Source organism: Carcharodon carcharias, chromosome 8, assembly GCF_017639515.1.
Source record: "Carcharodon carcharias isolate sCarCar2 chromosome 8, sCarCar2.pri, whole genome shotgun sequence".
In the NCBI taxonomy this organism is placed as follows: domain Eukaryota; kingdom Metazoa; phylum Chordata; class Chondrichthyes; order Lamniformes; family Lamnidae; genus Carcharodon; species Carcharodon carcharias.
In genome coordinates, this window is record NC_054474.1 from 169,465,595 (window position 1) to 169,489,126 (window position 23,532).

A 23,532-nucleotide genomic window follows, 5' to 3' on the forward strand; every position below is an offset into this window, starting at 1 on the left:
GACAACCCCTTATTTTTCAAGTGACCCCCTAGGCCAACATTTTCCTCCCATTAGGGGGGATGTGCGGGTTCCCAACTGGCACCCCCGCTTGGGGGCGTGTTTCCATTTTACTTGGGTGGGCCAATTAAGGCCCGTCCAGCATGAGTTCACTAGGAAGTGCTTCCTGTGCAGGTGAGGGTGGGGGTGGGGGGGGGGGGATTCCCTGAGCTGGGAGCGCGCTCTTTCATGCATGCACACGAAAGAGCCCACAGATCTCCCTGAGGCAAAGTGCTGCCTCAAGATAGGTTCAGATTTCAAATACAGATGAGAAAAATTTCGCTGCCATGTCCCCTCATGTGAGTTGAGGCATGTCCATAACTTTTATTTTGAAATGTTCTGAGATTTTTTAATCACTCATGAAACCTCATCCCACCCGTGCATGGGGTTTCATGCTTTTTCAGAAGCCTGCCAGGGCTCCCAGCCAGCCCGCCAACCCTAAGGTTGGACAGGCAGGTCCATTAATGGTTTCAATTAGTTTTCTAATGGCCTTAATAGGCTGTTGACAGGTCGGTGGGCGCGCAGCCAAGTCAGTGACGCGGCTGCTGACCTGAAAATCTAAATCTAAATGATGCGAGGTGATGTTAGGATGCGTGCCTGACATCACTCTGTGTCGGCGAGCGAGCCCCTGCCCCTACTCGCTGAACAGAAGATTCTGCCGCTGGTTCTAGATTCCCCCACAAGAGGAAACATCCTCTTCACATCCACCCTGTCAAGACCACTCAGCATCTTAAACCACCAACTTCCCTTCCGTGAGGCTGTGGCTCATCAGCCCTAACAGTTGGCAGAGTGGCAGACTGGGAAAGATATGTAATATTTTGGAAGCCCTGACCTACTCTGTCCTCCAACTTCTCCAAGGCGGACAGACGTTAAGCCTCTATCAAGTTTGAAAAGTTTGATGGTTCCTATTGAGTGCTCCTGCTGCAGTGTCCCTGGAAGTGACCACATGCTTCATGGTAGACTGTCGAGAGGAAAAACCCAGGGAGTGCACCCGACACATGGTGCCATCCTCCCTGCCAGAGTGGAGAAAGTGCCTAGCAAGATTGCCAAAACTCTCTCATTTGTTGAGTCTCCAATATCTTCCATTTCAAGGTTGTATCCAAGAGGTCTATACCTCTCTGCTGCTGAACATAGTTTGCAGAGGATGGCACCCTCTGGCGTGATTCTCCTCTATTGTCCCAATCACCATGATCTGTTTTGATTCATGTGCCATTAGACTCGCAGGGTTCTGGACCAGCTACCTCACTAAGATGACCACTTGATGTGCCAGTATCTGCACTAGTGCCTGCAAAGGATGCTATGTTTGACAATGCATCCTCAGGAAAGATTAGTTCCTCTGAGGAGTCTTCATCCTCTGTAGACAATGGTTTATGTTCTTTATGCGAAGGTTCTGAAGGAAAGAAAGAGTGTAGAGTTAGGAATGGTAATTTAAAAAAGTATAATTTAACACTTGAAACACTTGACTGTACTACTTGAGGGAAGATGTTGAAGTTGGTTTGAGGTGCTGTTGGCCTTTGCAAATGAAGGGGTTTAAGGTTAAATCAGTCACCCTGTTTGGTTGAGCTGCTAACCTCAGTCACCTGCATTACATAGGCTATTTAACTTCGCTGCTTCCACCTCCACTGGGGTCACTGCCACATACTTGTGTGGTCTTTCATCAGTGCTGGCTCTCCCTTCTATTTTATGCTTTCTTCTCCCATAAAAAAGCTAGAACACCATTACGAGTGGCTAGTCAGGATGTATGCTTCTTCTGGATGCAATGCATAGGGTGAATGGGAAATCAAGAATGTGTTATGGGATTGGAGATGTCAAGCATTTGCAATAAATTGTTATAGTGTAAATTGAGCTGGGTTGCCAAGTGTATGGGCAGGCTGAAAAAATTAGAGGAGATGGATGAGGATGGCATTAATGGCAGCTGTGAAAGGAGGAATCGAGAGCTGGGCATTTTTTAGGTGTGAGGTTGATAGGTGATACAGTGTGCCTTTGTAATTGATGGGGTGAAGGTTTAGGGGTGAAGATTAGTATGAATGGTATAGGAGGAAGACAAAGTGAAAGCAGGTGCATAATAAGAGATAGGTACAGAAGAATTTACACTGACATTTCCTGAGGTCACTAAATTGTTTTCAACACTGGATCCAGGTCCTTGGTGTCAGATTTCTGCTGCTGACTTTTTCCACCACTTCGATCTACACCTTCTTAGTGGCGGCTCCAGATTTAGTTTTCCCACTTGATAGGAATAACACATTTCTTCTGGCTCTCACTGCAGCTTGTATCATCTCAAGTGAGGTAACAGAGAATCCGTGGACCATCACACATTTCTTATCAGATAACTGGAAACTTTCCACGAGTGATTTACAATTCCACAGATTTGACTCCAGGATTAATGCAGCAGCCCTTGAAGGTGGCGCACTCGTGCTTTAAATTGAGGTCGGGATACCCACTGGAACTGCATAATGTGGGTTGGACTCCGACAGATGTATTAACTATCCAGGGAACCTGGAAGCCTTGCAGAAATAAAACTTCTCCATTAAAATTGACCAGACCTCCAAAGCTCCTGAACTTACATCATCACAAGCTCCATTCCTGTCCCCACTTAAAATTGGGGGCCATGTATCCAACAGATTAATTCATTTAGTCACACCTGATTAATTGGATAAAAGTAAACAGTGAACAAAAATTATCTGCAAATGGGTATGAACAAATTTAACATACATAACCATGTTGCATGTTTGACAAAGTCTTCCAAAATGTTAATTTAGATAACCAGTAGGGAAATATGCTTGTCTTTAATGATAAAGCTAATTACATACATGCAATCAATGGAACATCAGTTTTCAACACATACATTACTGCCTACATATTACAGGATAGTTTCTTTTACTCCATTTTGCACCTTGCTTTTGATCACTATATTGGGCTCAATGTATCAAAATTTTGTTTATCCAGTAATTTGGATTCTAAGAAAACTGGTCTGATTAATAACCTCTGACTGCATTTTGTCAAATTAAGTCAGTCAACCTATGCATGCCACATTGGTGCTGCTGTAGTAAACTTTAGGGACACTTCAGATGTGGGACCCCCATATATCCACGACAACTGAACACAGAGTTCCTGGGCTTAATAGGTATTTGCTGCAAATGTAGGAAATATGCTGGAAGGTATATTTGCATTATCCCTGGCGATAATCTATATTATGTGGTAGTTCAAAATGTAACATACAATTTGAATTCACAATATGTAAACTAATGAGATTTGTTTAAACTCTGTCTCTCCTTCAATTTTGTTTGAGATAGTTCAAAGCATTAATAATCAGTATGCAAATAACCACACAGTAGGGGCACTACCTCAATGAGGAAGTTTCGTTTTAATCTAGGTTTTTAAGCTGCACTTTCAAAATAAAATATTTTTTGTTTATACAATCTGTAAAGATATTTTTTCCTGTATGGCGAGCACAGTTGTGCATTTACAGCAATGTGTTGTTGCATCAAGATGCATAAAATGTAACAGAAGATATATTTCCACTAATAGAATATCATATAGGAAATAAAACATTTTTATAAACATGCAATACACTCATCAGTGAGTTTAAGAAGCTACCCTGATGAGCAAGGTTAAAGAACACTGTCACGATGGGTATAATATTGTACATAGTTATGACTCATGATGGATCACTTAAGTGCATTGCTAAGGACGTGCTGCACCTTTGGAGGTGTCAATTTTTGGATGAGAGGTTATTCCAAGGCTCTCTGTCTGTTAACTGTACATAAAAGATTCCATGGCACTATCTGAAGAAGAGCAGGGGAATAATCCCAGTCTCCAGTCCAACATTTAGCCATAAACCAAGTTAACTGAAACAGATTATCTGGTCATTTATTTTATTAATTTGGGGACCTATTAGTGAGCAAATTGGCTGGTTGTTACTGTACTTTACAACAGTAAATGTATTTCACACGTGTTTAATTGGTTGTGAAGCACTTTGAGACGTTCTGGGAACATGGAAGGCATATAAATGCAAGTTTTTCCATTATTTGCAAAAAAACCTTGTTAATGGAGAGGATGCATGGCAGAAAGGGCATCCAGCTGTAAAATCACTCGCCAAATCGAACAAAAAAAGGTGGCTGATATGAAGGGTGATCAACCAGCATTGTGACTACCCCATATAACATGGGAAAAGCTTAAAGGGGAAGGCTTGCAGCATAATAAGATTTACCCTGTGGTTGTGAACTCCTCCTCCTCTTGAATGTCATGGATAGGCAGGTAGAGGTGAAGTGTTTCATGGACATTTACTTCAGTCTGCTGAAATTCTGAATCAAGAGTCACAGATGAAGCAACTGTTTCACAAGGTGTTTCCATCACCATTTCTTTCTTTGAAATATGGTCTTCAGCATCATGGTTAGGACTTGTATTGTCTTCACCTATTAAAATTGAACCAAAATATCAATTTTGGTATAGACTCTCAGAACCATAGATTCTTCCTTCATGTATGAAAGTATGAGGATGAAGGATTATATTAGAGGTCGAAGCAGGAGTTGTGATGTAAATCACTGGTTATCAAAAAGGAGGTAGCTAATTCATTAGTTCTACTTATTTAGTCATACTAAGTGAAAGACTGATTTCTATTTTAGCAGTTTCAGGACTATCCCATTCAGATTTCAAGAGGTGAGGGTAGTCAACCTAGAGTGTTTTCCTTCAATTACTGAAAAGGATTTGCCAATTTCCAAATTGTTATCACGGGAACGGGAGTATTCAACCCCTTGCGCCTGTTCCGCCATTTGAACAGACCATGACTGATTTGCACTGCATCTCTATTTACTGGCTTTGATCCATATTCCCAATATATTTACACAGTAAAATCTGTCGATCTCAGTTTTGAAAATTTCAGTTGACCAAACATCCACAGACTTTTGGAGGACAGAATTTCACATGTTCACTATCTTTTGTGTGTAAAATTGAGTCTTGGTTTCACTCCTAATTTAAAAGGTAATTTGGAGATTGTGCCCTCTTATTCTGAAATTCTTTACCGGAGGAAATAGCTTCCCTGAATCTACTCTATCCAATTCTTTTATAATTTTAAACACATAATTACTGATTCCTTCCATTTTCTAAACTCAAGGGAATACAGCCAAGTAGTTGCAACCAGATCTCCTAATTTAACCCTTTAAGCCTTGGTAACATTCTAGTAAGCATGTACAGTAGTCCCTCCAAGGCATAACCTCCCTAAGATGTAGTGTTCAGAAGTGAACACAATTCTCCTGATGTACCATTTTTTCCAACTTGATAGTTTATTTCCAATTTTGTCCTTCCCTGAAGGCAGATCTTGATGTGCTGGTGTTGCAGGTACCTTCAGCCTTCTGGTATCTTGCTCAAGTACACATGAACATAAGAACATAAGTGCCCAGTCTTCATTTGTAAGATTAGATAATGTATGTCAGCAGGAAATTAAAATCATGAGAAGTTTCACAGCTAAGCCTGATTCAGTCTTCATCCAATATTCACATGTCTACTTCCCAGCTGGGATAACTGCATAGACAAGGCTGAAGGATTTGCAATCATCTTCAGCCAGAAATGCCAAATGGATGATCAATCCCAGCCTCTTCCTACACTTGCCAACATCACAGAAAAGTCTTCAGCCAATTTCATTCACTCAACGTGATGTCAAGATTTCTTGAGCTGAGCATATTGGATACAGAAAAGGCTGTGGGCTCTAAAAACCCAGTGCTCCAGAATTGATCAAGACTCTAGCCAAACCATTCTAGTACATCTACAACACTGGCAACTCCCTGATAAAATGAAATTGTCCAGGTATGTCCTGTCCATGAAAGCAGAACAAATCCAATTCAGCCAGTTACTGCCCCATCAGTCTATTCTCAATCATCAGCAAAGAGATCAAAGGGGTCATTAACAATGAGATTGAAAAGTGCTTACTCACCAAAAATCTGCCCACCAATGCTCAGTTTGGGTTTCACCAGGACCACTTGGCTCCAGACCTCATTACAAATTTGGTTTGAGCGTGGACAGAAGAGCTTAATTAAAGAGGGAAGGCAAATGTGACTGCCCTTGAGATCAAGGCAACATTTGACTGAGTGTAACATCAAGGAACTCTAGTGAAATTGAAGTCAACAGAAATCAGAGGGAAAATTTACAACTGGCTCACAAAGGAAGAATGTTATGGCTGTTGGAGACCAATCATCTCTGCCCTAGGACATTGCTGCAAGAGTTCCTCATCTTAGTTCCAACCATCTTCAACTTCTTCGTCAATGATCTAGCCTCCTTTTATAAGGTCAGAAGTGTAGATGCTTATTGATGATGGTAGTGTTCAGTTCTATTCGCAATGCTTTAGATAATGAAGTCATCCATGCCTGCATGCAGCAAGACCTGGACAACATTCAGGTTTAGACTGGTAAGTGACAAGTAACATTCACGCCACACAAGTGCCAGGCAATCACTAGCCCTAACAAGAGATTAATCACCTCCTCTTTACATTCAGTGGCATTACCAAATTTTGAATCTCCCATTACTAACATTCTGGGGTCACTATTGACCAGAAACTTATCTGGACCAGCCACATAAATACTGTGGCCACAAGTGCAGATCAGAAGTTGGTTATTCTGTCGATAGTGGTTCACCTAATTTCCCAAAGGCTTTCCAGCATGTACAAGGCACAAGTTAGGAGTGTGCTGGAATAAATTTCACCTGCCTGGATGAGTGTATGTCTAACAACCTTTCAACAAACTCAACACCATCCAAAACACAGCAGCCCATTTGATTGGCACCCTATCCATCACCTTAAGACATTCACTCTCTCCTCTTACAGGCACATTGTAGCTGGAGGGTGGACCATTTACAAGGAGCACTGCAGTAACTTGACCAGACTTCTTCAACAGCACCTTCCAAACCTACAACTGCTGCCACCTAGAAGGACAAGGGCAACACTATCAAATTACCTTTCAAATCACTTACAAACATATGCTGTTCCTTCATCATTGCCGGGTCAAAATGTTGGAACTCTCTAACAACATTATGCGAACACCTTCACCACAGACTGCAGCAGTTCAAGAAGGCAGAATTCCACCAGTTTCCTGAGGGCAATTAGGTATAGGCAATGAATGAATGAATAGCAAAAAGGAAATCAAAACGGTGCCTAATTTCCTTTCCCACTGATCTTGCCTAGATTGTTTTTGTACTAATTTATTGTGGCTCCTACGTTATTTTTTGAGTCAGTTGTATGATGCTCGGACTCCAAACTAATTTTGAGTTGGGGGTTAGCACTGACACTCACTGATGGAGAGGATGAACATTTCTAGCAAGCTCCCAATTGAATTGTTATTCCACATGCCTGGAATAAAATCTGTACTTCATAAACATGAACTAATGCCTGCATCTCATGCTATCTTGGTAACATATAGTGAATAAAAAGTAACCTACATCCTGAAGTTGGGTAAGTTATTACTCAGTTTCATCTGATCAAAACAACTTTTAAATGTGGTTGAAGGAAGTAGATAGAACTGATGCACAAATGTAATTTGATTTAAAAAATCATAAAAACTGGATAAGGAATTTTTGGTATTTAATGGCTTTATTTTTTGGTAAATTTTAGAACGTTTGATCAATGAACATGTTTTTCAAGTAGATGTCTGAGGATTTGTAAAGTTTTAACCATGTCACCATATAGAAAATCTTGTAATTACCCTTTGTATACGTTGAAATAGTGATATAATAATGTCTCTGGTACAATTAATGTACTTTGTTGTACTAGTGTTGTACTAGTATTATTTAAGATATTAGCCAAAAACACAGGAAAAATATCATTCTGATCTGACTGTAATGGGATTACTTGCATATGATAGGAATAAATGATCCTCCATAACTTATTTATCCATTAGACATTTTAAAATATTCCTACAAAAGTAAAATACTGCGGATGTTGGAAATCTGAAATAAAGTTCTGATGAAAGGTCATAGACCCTAAATGTTGGTTGTTCTCACCATAGAAACTGCCAAACCTGTTGAGCATTTTTAATGTTTCCTGATTTTACTTAAAATACTCTCTTTTACTTAAAAAAAATAAAATGGGATATTTTAGTGTAATATCATAAAAACTAAAATGTTTTTTTTGTTACATGAGTAAAAATCTTCTTTGTCATCCAATTAACAGATAATGGAAAATACTATTTTTTAAAAACATATCTTTTTAGAGTGCCTGATATATTTCTTCCTCCTCTGCTAATTGTTTCCTCTCCCTTTGCTCAATTAGTTCACTCCCCGCTTGGTATAATTCTGCAGATAGTGTTACACCCACATGCCATTATTCAAATGTGAGCATTGACTGTGTGTGTCAGCAATTATTAGGTCACAAAACAAAAACATAAATACCTGGAAAAACTCAGCAGGTCTGGCAGCATCTTTGGAAGGGAGCACAGTTAACGTTTCGAGTCCACATGACTCTTTAACAGAACTAAGTAAAAATAGAAAAGGGGTGAAATATAAGCTAGTTTAAGGGGGGGGGAGGTGGGACAAGTAGAGCTGGATAGAGGGCCAGTGATAGGTGGAGATAACCAAAAGATGTCACAGACAAAAGGACAAAGAGGTGTTGAAGGTGGTGATATTATCTAAAGCAATGTGCTAATTAAGGGTAGAAAGCAGGATGAGCAAGGTACAGATAGCCCTAGTGGGGGTGGGGTGGGGTGAAGGAATCGAAAAAGGCTAAAAGGTAGAGATAAAACAATGGACGGAAATACATTTAAAAATAATGGAAATAGGTGGGAAAAGAAAAATCTATATAAATTATTGGGAAAAAAAGGGGGATCGGAAAGGGGGTGGGGATGGAGGAGAGAGTTCATGATCTAAAATTGTTGAACTCAATATTCAGTCCGGAAGGCTGTAAAGTGCCTAGTCAGAAGATGAGGTGCTTCTATTTTTACTTAGTCCTTTGAAGGGTCATTCGGACTCGAAACATTAACTGTGTTCCTCTCTGCAGATGCTGCCAGATCTGCTGAGTTTTTCCAGGTATTTTTGTTTTTGTTTTGGATTTCCAGCATCCGCAGTTTTTTGCTTTTATCTGGAAATTTATCCTAATTTGTGTTATTTCTCCATCTCTGATCACCAGGCTGGATGATAATAGTCTGACTGATTCTTGCACCAAAGATCTTGGTCCACTCACTACAAATCTATCACTAACAGTGCTACACTTGGGTCAGAATACTGCAAATGCAACTGAGAAATAATACAGTGTAGGGAAATCCTGTGATCAGTACACATGTTCAAGACCACTGAAAGAAATATATTTTATTTTCACTCACCTTCTAAATTTAGATAAATTAATTGATTTCAACAAAATTTTGAATGATTATACATACTTGTAATATGCTGTTCGTCAATAATCTGTTGAATAAGATTTTCTAGTTCATCGTCTAAACTTTGAAATTTGAGTTCCTGGATTTTTGATTCATTCTTTGAGAATGTAAGGCTACGGCATGAAGATGCCCTGCTGCTTGTTCGCTCCAGAAGGCCACATTTTGTCCCGAATGCTGGATTTGGAAATTGGGGGAGGAGGAGAACAAAACCAAGAAAAGAAAATTTGTATTAAATGTTTATCATCAGATTAAAGCATATAGACTGCCCCATAGTTTAAATATTGACTGAAGGAATACAACTGATAACTATTAGGGTACCAAGTATTTGTTCTTCATGGCCCATCGCCACCCCCGGCCCCCCCTACCCTACCCCTAGCCCATGTGCATGAAAAAATAATTTATATTTTGTATTATAACTGTATGAGAGACATTCTGGAGATTGATTTTCATACATTGAACTCCGGAAATAAGTTATGGCAGGCAACTTCACCAACCCATCATGTCCGTTCAAGGGACTCGAGTCTGGATTGGGCTTGAGTCTTTCTGAACAGAAATTTTACTATAAGAACCACTGTGTAGGAAATTTAGTACTTAGTTTAATGTATAGCTTAATAAAAGTTCTAATTCAAGGCAGGATTCCTTTTCCACTTGGTAACCAAGTGTTCTTTTGGTATATAAATGTTAAATGAATGTTACATTAATATCATTACCTGCAATAAAAGACATTTTGTTCTCAAGTGGTGTTTTGTCTTTTGGATTTGTTGATCTGGGAGGACATCTTTGAGGTTCTGTTCTTGTGTGCCAACTTTGAGTAGTTTGCCTCTTTAGTGAGGTAGGGACGGAATTTGTATTACTCCTTATAATTAAAATAAATAGATATAAGTTATTTATCAGCTTTTTAAAATCATTTATTACCTTCCAATAGGAGCACATTTTTTTCTCTCTCTGCAGTTAAAAGTACAGAGTAGCTTGCTCCCATGCTGCCACCAATGCCACTGTTTACTAGGTACAAAAGCTACCTAACAGTAACTCAATAATTTCACTTCTTCTGAGTTTCATTTCTCCCAGTGACAATAAGTATAATCTCCGTTCTTGATTTCATGCACAAAGAAGCATGGAGGCCACAATTCTTTGATAGTGTCTGATTGATTTTTTTACATTTCTTGATTAAAATTTGACTGCACATTTTTCCATGTCTTACTCACTTAATTTAAAGTAGAAGGAAACTTGACAAGTACCATCATTCATTACGAATATTAACAAATACTTAACAAAAAATACAACATACTGCCATTCTGGCAGTTCTCAGTATTGGTTCCAAGAAGCTGTAACCACCACTGTCGTAAAGCGCAACCCTCCCATGACAAACATAAATAAAATACATAAGGGACGTATACCAATTGCAGATCAGAAAATAGAAAACAATGTGGGTTCTTTATGGAAAGCCTACACAATATAAGCTCTCACCCTCTTCCCTGAACAGCTGGACTGTCACCCAAGAAAAGCAGACCAACAATGTGAAAGTCAAACAGGTCAGTAGGAGTCTCCCTTCCTACCATGCCCATCCAGCCCCAAAGTTCAACAAAGAATTATGCCTACTTGGATGGGAGTTTTTGCAGAATCCAGTTCAGGGTCATATATCTTTAATCTGTGCTTACTAATCATTGATATGTACTTTTCCTGCATTTAGTAGTTCGGTCCTAAGAGATATCTTTAACTGAAGTTTTCTTCATTGTTAACTCCAAGTCAATCTGTTTAAGCCTTTTCCTCATTGCCCTGAAATTCTCTTTTTAACGTTGTATATACCCAAGTGTTAGTTTATACAATCAGTTTACCTGAGATGATAACAAATTTGATCATATAATTAGTGCTAACCAAGCAATGTTATTACTTCCATTTCCAGGATGATGTGAGTTAGCTCTCCTCACATCACCAACACATTGGATGGAATCATCCCAGATTTGTGCTAAGTGCAATGGCAGCTTCTCACACTATATCATCTCAAACCCACTGCATTAATTATGCATTCCCAGGAAACACGCCATTTCCATGGTGAGCAGGCTCCCATTCGCCTGCCACGCCACCACCGCCGGGTGCCACATTTAAAGTACAGCTGTGCGCACACCTGCCATTGCTTCCAGCCCAGGACTGCTGCAAATAAGACATGGCCCCGAAAGGCAAGAACACTGCAGCCCCCAAGTTTGGTGATGCATCCCTCGATTGTCTTTTGGATGCTGTGGAAGCCCACCATGATATCCTCTACCCCCCGCTCTGGCCGCAAGAGGAGCAGCAACATTACCACTCAGGCTTGGTAGGCAATGGCAGTGGTGATCAGTGCCAATGCTGCACAAAAGAGGTTGGCATCCAATGCAGATAGGGGATGAATTATGTCATCCGTGCTACCAGGGTAAGGCAACCATCTCATCACTCTAGACTCACACACTCAAGCCCATCACATATTCACTGGCATCTCACTCACTACTAGCTCAAGGGACATCACCACTCACTCTTTCACACACACTCTCACATCTCTATCTGGTCTCATCTGCACTGGAGACTGCCTCCTCAATCCTCACCAACTTGAGGCCACTTGCACAGATCAAGCTGTGTCCTCACAAAAACCTTGGGATACCTCCCTTCCTTAGAACAGCCCTTGTCCCGCAGCCTCTTTCATTGCCTGAAGCCACTTCTCCCCCTTCCCCAGCAAGCCCTGGCCCTGCAGCCATACAAAGCCACCCCCGTTTATGGCTGATCTGGTAGGTAGAGACCTGCCAGTGACCCCCCCTAAAAACGCTGTGGTGCTGTCTGCGAAGCCTGGTGCTGATGACTGCAAGTGCTGCCCGAAGCAAGACAGGCGAAGTCCTGAGAGAAGTGCAGCTTGCTAGGTGCATGTCCCTCTTGTGCAGTTGTGAAACACATCAGCGTGCAATCAAGCTGACGTGATCAGATGATCCAGCGTGGGGATGATGAGTCTGGTGGGCTAGCATTATAATGATGAGCAGATATATTACAATGAGGTTCCAATGTCCGATGGTGGGAAACGCAACCCGCCATTGAGAGACTGATGATCGCAAACTGGTTTCACGACGTTGTGAAACCGATTTTTGGCCTACTCACCATATTGTCTGCTCATATTGCCGAGCACACCCGATGCCAGCGAACACAGACAATTCCGCCCAGTGGGTCAGAAACCAGTCATGCATTACATTCACTTGGTTATATCCTAGATTGCTTAGGGATTCCCATTTTCCCCCTATATGAACATATCCCATGAACACAAGAACAGAGAGCAATGGTGGAGGTTGGAATTAAAGCCCAGGCTTAAGGGCATACACAGCAGCTCTTTAATTTGATCAGCTAATACTGTATAACTTGTCTGCTGTTTCTGGTTGCTTGTCCAGTTAGAGCCAATCTACATGTTACAGGATTGACTTGCAGGGTTATCTGGAGTTAAAAGAAGAACCCCATCACCTGATGATAGGTACATGCCTGAAGGTTTCATGAATAAACCAGATAAACAGATCAACCATGTACATTGCCCTGCAGTAGCTGTGGCTTGGCCTGCCAAGTTTAAGTATGCAAAATACAATATGAAAAAGACCTATTTACCATGTTTACAGCCATAAAGTTACTCTGTGTGTACACTCAAGAGCTTCTCCTACATTCATTTTTACAAAATAAAAATGATTGCATTAATTACTTACCATGCTGTTACTTTACCTAGATTTAGTTGAGAAGAATCAGGAGGTTGTTTGAGAGATGGGCATATGTCTGTTGTTCTAATTTCATACTTGTCCTTGATGGAAACTTTAAAGACTGTTGGCTTGATCAGTTCTAAGGTTTGTACACAATTTACAGAAGAATCTAACTGGCTCTATAAAAAGAATGAGAATTATTTATCAAGTCTCGTTAATGCAAATTATACCTGCTCAAGTGTTCTGAAGTTCTGTTCTTGACAACCTTCAACTGACATCTTTCCATTGTAATCCAGTGCTATTTACAAACCAAAACAAAGCGTCTTCAATATGTCACAATGAATATTGAAATACGCTTGTACCATCAAGGAAGGATTTTTTTAACCTTGTTCTTATACACATGGTGAGGATGGGATGGAAAACATTATTTATGAATAAAACCCTCTCCAGGACCCTCAATCTATTCTCTAAATAATGGAAGTTTGTGATTTTATTGCAAAAAACCCACAACCATTTTTAGTCTTATTCAGAAAACATTCTTGGTGAACTGAATTTTTAAATAGTTAGGACACATACAATGAAACAAACTCGGCTGAAGTGTGTTACAGATTAAAGATAACACTTCAGGAGGGAATAGACAGATTCATGAATTGAAGCAGATGTCTGGCATGTCAGGAGCACCACTAGGCATACCTAAAAATAAGTTGTCAACCTGGTGAAGCTACAACACAGGACTTCATGTATGCCATACAGCAGAAGCAGCATGCTCTAGACAGAGCTAAATGACCCTATAACAAACAGAACAGATCAAAGCTCTGCAACCTTGTCACATGCAGTCCAGAATGATGATGCGAACATATGAATTAGGAGCAGGAGTAGGTCACTTGGCCCGTCCAGCTTGTTCCGCCATTCAATGAGATCATGAGAACTCAGATCATGACATCTGATTGTAACCTCAATTCCGCATTCCTGCCTATCCCTGATAGCCTTTCACCCCCTTCCTTATCATGAATCTATCTACCTCTGTTTTAAAAATATTCAAAGACTCTACTTCCACCACCATTTGAGGAAGAGAGTTCCAAACACTTATGACCCTCTGAGAAAAAAAAACATTCATCTCTGTCCTAAATAGGTGACCACTTATTTTTAAACAATGGCCCCTAGTACTAGATTCTCCCACATGAGGAAACGTCCTCTCCACATCAACCCTGTCAAGACCCCTCAGGATCTTGTATGTTTCAATCAAGTCACCGCTTACTCTTCTAAATTCCAGAGTACACAAGCCTAGCCTGTCCACCCTTTCCTCATAAGACAACCTGTCCAATCCAGGTATTAATTTAGTAAACCTTTTCTGAATTGCTTCCAACACATTTACATTCTTACTTAAATAAGGAGACTAATGCTGTACACAGCACTCCAGATATGGTCTCCTCAATGCCCTACATAACTGAAGCATAATGTTCCAGCTTTTGTATTCAATTCCCCTCACAATAAATGATAACATTCTATTAGCTTTCCTAATTACACAGTTAAACAGCTAACCAGAGGAGGCGGCTCCAAAAATATCCCCATCCTCAATGATGTTGGAGCCCAGCCACACTCAATAAAACAATCCTTGATGTGGAGAGGAAATTTCCTCTTGTGGGAGAATCTAGTATGTCAGGAAGATATAATAATTTTCATAATGTTATTGGAATTTATTGTAGAGTAATGTAGAGTAGAGTGGAGTCTGTGTCGATATGTGTAGATGTGTTAAGGTCTGGCCCCCCCGTGAACCTCAGGGGTGTTAGAGGCTGAGTGCCAACTGTCAATCACGTTGGAGCTGGCCAAGGGGGTGAGCCCTGGCTGCTTGGACTGATTGCCTTGCAGCGCGAGGGCCACAACTCAGAAGTGCCCTGCCAAGTGCTCCTCAGCTGGGGTTGGCCAGGCTGCAATGGTGCTACATGTATGGAGTGGGCTAATCAATGCTCCTCTGTTGTTTCAGGAGAAAACTGTTCACAACAATATAGGAAGGTCGTAGTCCGGCAGAGGCCCCGCTAGCCTCCTAATCCTTTCAAGGTATGAGCAAGATGCCCTGGAGCTTGAGACCCAGCACACCCCATGTGCAACCAGGCATGGAGAAGCAGGGGTGCCAGACGAAGTTAAGAGTGCAGTGCACAGAGGTGAGAAATTTCGGCTTGTGCAACTAATCTAGTGTAGTCTCTTCATTGATATTAGCCTCGAACCTGGAGTCCCCATTGATCATTGAAAGACAAGGGCACCATGATGCAGAACTCTGTTGTCTCACCAGGGTGCCTGGCATGCACAGTGACAGTGTGATGACTTTAACTAATGACATGTCCTTCTTCCTTTTAGGTTCGTAGGCAGGCATTCAATCTCCGGACCCCGAAGGGCCATCCCTGACACCAGAGGACACCGGGTGTCATTTGCACTTGCATCACACCCACTCTCTGAAGCAGGTACCAGCACAGATACCAGCACCTCAGTGGGCATTAGAGCAGTGGCTAGTATATCGGTGCACATTGGCGAGGGCACTTCACAATCACTTGAGGTGCAGGTGAAGGCAAAGTGCCCAGGGTGACAGCAGTTGGAGGATTGCTGGGGCCCAGGATGATGCTCAGTCGAATACTGATGATGAGCTTCTGGAGTCGTCCATTAGGCAACAGATACTGGATGTCCAGTGAGATGTGCGGGAGGATCTGGCAGAGTTCCATGAGGGTTTGCGTGCCATGGTCTCCCTGATGGAAGAGTCCATGTGGAGTGTGAGCACTGCGTTGACTGTCATGGCCGAGTGCAATGCCTCCTCCTTTGAGAGAGTGGCGACTCTCATGTTCCTGGGGTTGCGCTTTGACTTGACAGCCCTCACACAGGCACTGACCTCAGGTGGTCAGGTGTCAGTGTGGGACATGGATCAGGCACCCAGTATCCCAGCTAGGTACCCATTCATCAATGGTAAGCAGGAAGGTCCAGAGCAACCTCATGTTGGCCCACGAGCTGCCTGTCATCTTGGCGGGCTCCTCTCAGAGCGCTCCTCCACCAGTGACTGTGGCATCTGATGAGGCTGTGGCGATTGGGGAGATGCCAGTCGTGGCACTGGCTGCTCCCTCCCAGGCGGGGCCAGCATAGGCTCCACTGGCCAGGGGACGACTGCCAAGGTCAAGGCCAACAAAACAGCAGAGTCAGCAGGCTGTCTCCAATGCCAGTGCCAGTGAGGAGGGAGCATCTAGACGAAGCATTCGCAAACATAAGTTAAAGGCATCATGAGCACAAGAGGGACAGGTCATGGGTGATTTTGTGTTCATTTTTGTTAACTTTATATATGCTGGTCCGATGTTATGAATACCAGAAATGTTTCTGTTAACATTTTTGAATTGTCTGAATGACATAAATTGTATCTTTGTCCTAATGGCCTGAGTATGCTTCATCTTTTTATTTCATTGGTGCGGGGAATGCCAGTATGTAATACTGGATGTAGGCGGCCCTGAACCTTATTGCACAGGTACTGAGTGGACTCTGTGTTCAAATGAAACGGTCCTTTCAGACATCTGGGATGAAGGCCTATGGTCCTCTCTACCACCGCCCTTATGGAGGCATGACTTGTATTGTAACGCTTCTCTGCCTCTGTTCTTGGGTGGCGGAGAGGCGTCATGAGTCACCTCTTCAATGGATAGCCCCTGTCACCCAGCAGCCATCCATCTAGTTGGGCTGGAGCACTATAGAGCCTCGGTACCTAGGAGTGTCTTAGGATGTAAGCATCATGGGAATTGCCAGGGTGCCTTGCACAGACTTGCAGGATTTGCATCCTGTGGTCACTATCTGCATGTCCATGGAGTAAATCCCTTCCAGTTGACGAAGGCACCTGGCTGACCTGCTGGCGCCTTGACGGCTACATGTGTGCAGTCGATGGCACCCTGGACGCGGGGGAACACAGCAATTGCTGCAAAGCCTCTGGCTTGCTCAGCCTGGCTGGCCTCGTCGGTACCATACAGAATAAAGGTCAGTACCTGCCTGAACAGAGCTCTGCCACCAGCTTTATGTGGACAGCTGATTGGGAAACTCCACACAGATCCCCCACTGAACCCTGGAAAAAGCCAGAGGCACAGAAGTTGAGGGTCACTGTGACTTTCAGAGCCACTGGCATGGGGTGTCCACCCACACAGTTGGAACTGATCTCAGGCCCAATCATTTGGAAAATGGAGGTCACACTCTCCCTTGAGCAGCGGAACCTCCTTTGGCATTGCACCTTGGACATACTGAGGTAGCTGCATCACCACCTGTAAACCCTGGCAGCAGGATAATACCGTCTTCTGCAGCCCCTTCCACATTGGGTTACCTGCTAGCTCTTCGCCCCTTGTGCCTGCGCCTCTCCTCCTACCTTCGTGGAAGCTGCATTGGTACACCTTGCCTCCTCTCCTTTCTGCTCCTCTCTTCCTCCTCAGCTGTAAACTCTCTCCAAAACTCCTGACTACTCACACTGGCAATGATGCTGATCATTTTTATCTTGACCTTAGATGAGGTTTATGAAAACCCATGCGACAAGCAAAAAATCACAGTGAATTGGACTGTTAAGGACCTTAAGTGGCCACTTAATTAATGGCAGGCGCCGAGTGAAATATTGCGCGATGACATCGGGATGCTCACCCAACGTCATTGTGCATTATTTTACTCCTTGGTGGCCTTTTTACTGAATTCAAAGCCTGCATCTCGAAATATGTACAAATGGCAAATAATTGTGGTAGCTGCTTCAAGTTTCCCTTTGTGATTTGGGCAGCTTGGCATTTACCATCTGCCTGCCATAATAAGCGCTAGAGGCCATTGTTTAAAAATGTTCTAATACAGCAATAAGCTGGCATCTATTCGGCAATGTGGAATATTAGCCAAGTAAGTTATTTCCACAAAAAGTAGAGCAACCAACCCACCCAATTAACACCCGATCAGTCTACTCTCTAAACTCAGCAGTTGTCGATGGCACTATCAAGCAATACTGACTCAGCAACAACCTGCTCACTGATGCTCGGTTTGGGTTCTGCCAGGGTGAGTCAGCTCCATACCTCATTATAGTCTTGGTCCGAACATGGACTGAAGAGCTGAATTCCAGAGGTGACGTGAGAGTGACTGACCTTGACATCAAGGTAGCACTTGATCAAGTGTGACATCAAGAAGGCCAAGCAAAATTGATGTCAATGGGAATCAGTGGGGGAAGCTTTAGGAAGATAGTTGAGGTTATTGGAGGCCAATCATCTCAACTCCAAGACATTAGTGCGGGAGGTCATCAGGGTAGTGTCCTCAGTCCAACCATCTACAGCTGTCTTATCAATTATCTTCTCACTGCCATAAAGTCAGAAGTGGAGATACTTGCTGATAATTGCACAGTGTTCAGTACCATTCACAACATCTCAGATACTGAAGCAATCACTGCCTGCATGCAGCAAGATCTGGACAACATTCAAGCCTGTGCTAATAAGTGGCAAGTAACTTCACACCACAAGTGACTGACCAACTCCAACAAGAGAAAATCTAACCAATTCCCTTGATATTCATTACCATCACTGAATCCCTCACTGCCAACACCCTGGGGCTTACCATTGACTAGAAACTGGACCAGTCATATATTTTTAAAAATTCATTCACGGGATGTGGGCTTTGCTGCTGGCTGAGCCAACGTTTATTGCCCATCCCTAATTGCCCTTGAAAAGATGGTGGTGAGCTGACCTCTTGAACCCCTCCAGTCCATGTGGTGTAGGTACACCCACAATGCTGTTAGGAAGGGAGTTCCAGGATTTTGACCCAGCGATAGTGAAGGAACGACAATATATTTGCAAGTCAGGATGGTGTGACTTGGAGGGGAACTTCCAGGTGGTGGTGTTCCCATCTATCTGCAGCCCTTGTCCTTCTAGATGGTAGTGATCATGGATTTGGAAGGTGCTGTCTAAGGAGCCTTGGTGAATTTCTGCAATGCATCTTGTAGATGGTACACACTGATGCTACTGTGTGTCGGTGGTGGAAGGAGTGAATGTTTGTGGATGTGGTGCCAATCAAGCGGGCTACTTTGTCCTGGATGGTGTCAATCTTCTTGAGTGTTGTGGGAGCTGCATGCATCTAGGCAAGTGTAGAATATTCCATCACACTCCTGACTTGTGCACTGTAGATGGTGTACAGGCTTTGGGGAGTCAGGAGGTTCTCATTGCAGGATTCCTAGTCTCTGACCTGCTCTTGTAGCCACAGTATTTATATTGCTAGTCCAGTTCAGTTTCCGGTCAATGGTAACCCTCAGGATGTTGATAGTGGGGGATTTAGTGATGGAAAATACTCTGGCCACAATAACAGGTCAGAGGCTCTGAACTGTGTGGTAAGTAACTCAACTCCTGACTCCTCAAAGCTTGTCAACGGTATACAAGGCACAAGTCAGGAGTGTAATGGAATACACTCCACTTGCCTGGATGAGTACAGCTCCAACAATGCTCAAGAAGCTCAACACTATCCAAGATAAAGCAGCCCACTTGACCTGGCCCCATCATTCATTCCCTCTACCAGTGGCAACAGTGTGTACCATCTACAAAATGCACTGCAACAACTGGTCAAGCCAACTTCAACAGCACCTTCCAAACCTGCAACCTCTGCCATCTAGAAAGACAAGAGTAGTGGACACATAACAACACCATCTCCTGAAAATTCCCCTTCAAGTCACTTACCATCCTGATTTGGAACTATATCATTATTCCTTCATTGTTGCTGGATCAACCTTCTGGAACTCCCTGCCCAACACTACTGTAGGTATAACTACACCAAAAAGATGGCTTGCCACTAGCTTCTCAAGAGGAATTAGTTATGAGCAATAAAGCCTGGCCTTGCCAGCGCTACTCACATCCCAAGAACGAAAATAAGAAAAATCCCACCCACCCTCAATGATTTGTTGAGAAACCTGGAAGTGGGATGCTATTGCCATGGTCAGAACAACCAAGTACCCAATCCATTACCAGCCTCCCTGCTCTATGCAGATCTGTTTACATAAAATTCTACCTGTAGAGTACATAAGGAACTCTAAACCTTTATAAATCACTGCTAAGGCACCAGCAGGAGTACTGTGTCCAATTCTGGGTACCACACTTTAGGAAGGATTTCAAGGACTTAAGACAGGATGCAGAGGAGAGTTACTAAAATGGTACCGCATGTGGGACTTGTTACATGGAGATACCGGAGAGTGTGGAGTTGTTCTTAGAGCAGAGAAGGTTAAGGGATGGTTTAACAGAGGTATTCAAAATCATGAAAGTTTTTGATGAGTAAATGAACAGAAGCTGTGGCCAGTGGCAGAAGGGTTGATAACCAGAGAACACTGCAAAAGAGCCACTGGTGACATGAGAAGTAATGTTTTTGCACAGTAAGTTGTTGTGAGCTGGAATGCATTGCTTGAAATGATGGTGGAAGCAAATTTAATAAATTCCTTTAAAAAGGAAATTGGATAAATTCTTGAAGGGGAAATATGTGCAGGGCTATGGAGAAAAGGCAGGAGAATGGCACTGTTTTTGGTTCTTTCAAATAGCAAGCACAAGTGCCATGGGCCGAATGGCCTCCTTCAGTGCCTTATCATTCTATGAACTGCTGAAAACAATATTTGTCCTGAAGAAATGTAAAGTACAAGAAACTTTATTGAAAGTTTACTTGTGCTGTCCTGCAAATAGAAAGAATGAGAATCTTACAAAAAAACCTAAAGTTTAAGAATCAAAAGCAAATACGGAATTTTTTTTTATCTGGATCAAATGCATTTTAGAGCTTAAACATGTATGTTTAACTACATAATATTTATGCATAGATAATAGTTTATTTGACATACTATTATTGAACACAATGTAATGTTTTTATGCCTTCAAAACAATGCATGTGAATGAATCCATCTACTGAATCTATGCTTTATAGTAGGGATAAAGATTGTTCTCAGTAATTGCTGTATTTTTAACACATTCTATTCACCACATATATCACTTGGGCCTAGGAAAAGATTTGTCATTTTATGTTCAACATGCCTTTGAAATAAAAACTAAAATTTAATTCAAACTATTATATGAACAGTCTTCCCAAAGTCCATTAAATCCTAAAATACTTAAGTTGTTGATATAATTTGATTCTGCAAACAGAAATTAACATGAGGCAGCACTGGATGGTTTATGGCTATAAAATTCAGCTCTGTGTCCACTTTAGCTGGCAATATGGAAGCTGGAGGCCCTCTAAGTGGCATGAGTAGCACTTCTTGTACCACCCATGCTGTGTCCCATGTTTGGAAGGGCGCTAACACGGGCATGCTCTGCATGTACTGGAGGCATGCAGAGTAAGCAGTTCATGGCATCATACAGCCTCTCCGGCTGATTTAATGCATGTTCTGCAAACTTGGACCTCATAAGTCCAGTTAATGCCCTCCCCAAATCACTCACAGCTGAATCTGCATTCAGCCTCATTAGGGCCCCCCCAACCCCCCACCCCCAACCAGCATTATTTAAAGGGTTAAAAAACAAAAACAGAATTACCTGGAAAAACTCAGCAGGTCTGGCAGCATCGGCGGAGAAGAAAAGAGTTGACGTTTCGAGTCCTCATGACCCTTCGACAGAACTGGCAGTTCTGTCGAAGGGTCATGAGGACTCGAAACGTCAACTCTTTTCTTCTCCGCCGATGCTGCCAGACCTGCTGAGTTTTTCCAGGTAATTCTGTTTTTGTTTTGGATTTCCAGCATCCGCAGTTTTTTTGTTTTTATCTCTTATTTAAAGGGTTAGCCACGGGAACTGCAGATAAGGTGCTTTTGTCTTACTTTTCCACTTGCCAAGTTTGTGGAAGTTACTGTGCTGGGCAATTGGGGGAGTTTTGATGCCTTGCTGGTTTTTGATTATTGTATTGCTGCACCCTGACAGGTCAGGGGAATTTTGTGATTCCTCGCAGAGAGGCTGCTGCAGCTATGGGAAGGGAGTTGCTGTTCTTCTCGGTCTGCAACCTGACAAGAAGATGGATGGAGCTGTGAAGCTGCAGAGAGAGAGAGAGAGAGAGAGAGAAAGAGCAGAGGAGGAGGGTTCTCCACGAAGGGCCTAGCCATCAAAGGACTTCAGGGAGCACTTCTCATACCTCTGCTTCAGCCAGGAGCAATGCCCGAGGCGCTTATGATTCACCCACCACCAAGGTGGTCACGCAACTTGTTCAAAATGGACCGGCCGCCTCTGTGGCCGTCAGGGTCAACACCCGCCCCTCAGTTTCTGCACAAGCAGGTTCTTCCAGGCGGAAGCAGGCGACATCGCCAGTATTTCATAGTTCGCCCCATCCGAAAGGTGATGGAGGGCCCTGGGCGTCAGGAGGAGCGGAGATTTCACGTCTTTCCTCGATAACCAGAGAAAAGCAGAAGGAGTGGGTACATGGATTTGCCACCGGGGTTGGGAACCATCGGCTGAACGCACGCCGGACGGATAAAGGCAGCTGTACCTGCAGCGGGTGTGTAGCCCTGGCCATTGCCGCCACCGCGGAGGCGGGAGGCGCTATATAGATGCAAGTCTTTCAATTTTTTTTTATTTGCCTCGACGGACAAGACTTTACAAGTGCTGGCGAACAGATAAGTTGCTCGCTCTCACTGCCAGAGGGAACTTTACAGGAGGAGAGCGGTTCCAGCTGCGTGTGAGCCGAAGGCCTCCTGTCTATCTCCTGCAGCTCGATTCGTATACCTTTTTATGCGGCGCTGCCGAATTCCCGCGAACACTGCTTCCGCAGCTCAGTAAAGTTCCCCGCCTCTTGTTAAGATCTGCGCATTTTTCCATCGGATTTTCTCTCTCTCCCGGGGGGCGGGGGGAAAGCTGTTCTGATTGAGTCCGAGCGGCGGGGGCGCCCAGCTCTCGCTCCCTGAAACAGGCCGATTGCTCCCCAAATGTTCCGTTGGCAGGAGCGGCTCGAGCGTGTTTCCCGTCGCCATGGTAACCGCGCCCGCGCGCATTAACGGTCGCCCGGTTTTCATTGAGCGTTTGTTTATGGGAGGGGAGGGGGAGGGGGAATGAGTTTCATTGTCCGTCTCTCAGGTGCAAAATGATCCGCGCGTGTCGGTGGGCAGGTCAATTTACCTGTCGAAAATGTAAGTTTTCGATTTAGAACTGATATAACAGAGCATTTGCGTGAGCTGTCAATGAGGTGATGGAGAGAGACACATCTCCCCTCTTTCTCTCCCTCAGCTGTCAATGAGGTGATGGAGAGAGACACATCTTCTCCCCTCTTTCTCTCTCTCAGCTGTCAATGAGGTGATGGAGAGAGACACATCTCCCCTCTTTCTCTCCCTCAGCTGTCAATGAGGTGATGGAGAGAGACACATCTTCTCCCCTCTTTCTCTCTCTCAGCTGTCAATGAGGTGATGGAGAGAGACACATCTTCTCCCCTCTTTCTCTCCCTCAGCTGTCAATGAGGTGATGGAGAGAGACACATCTTCTCCCCTC

The 23,532-nt window shown here is 43.2% G+C and overlaps 1 protein-coding gene across 1 annotated transcript in view; it reads right to left on the reverse strand.

Annotated features, from left to right (window-relative positions):
• LOC121281536 overlaps positions 1-22,976 on the reverse strand; it is a 40,152-nt gene extending 17,176 nt beyond the window's left edge. The window contains exons 1-5 of the mRNA XM_041194485.1: positions 22,777-22,976; positions 13,094-13,263; positions 10,100-10,245; positions 9,393-9,563; positions 4,247-4,451 (exon numbers count right to left, since the gene is read on the reverse strand). Of these exons, the coding sequence (XP_041050419.1) occupies positions 4,247-4,451; positions 9,393-9,563; positions 10,100-10,245; positions 13,094-13,263; positions 22,777-22,869 (785 nt within the window). The 5' untranslated portion in view covers positions 22,870-22,976. The remainder of the gene's footprint in view (positions 1-4,246; positions 4,452-9,392; positions 9,564-10,099; positions 10,246-13,093; positions 13,264-22,776) is intronic.
• Positions 22,977-23,532: the final 556 nt, after the last annotated feature.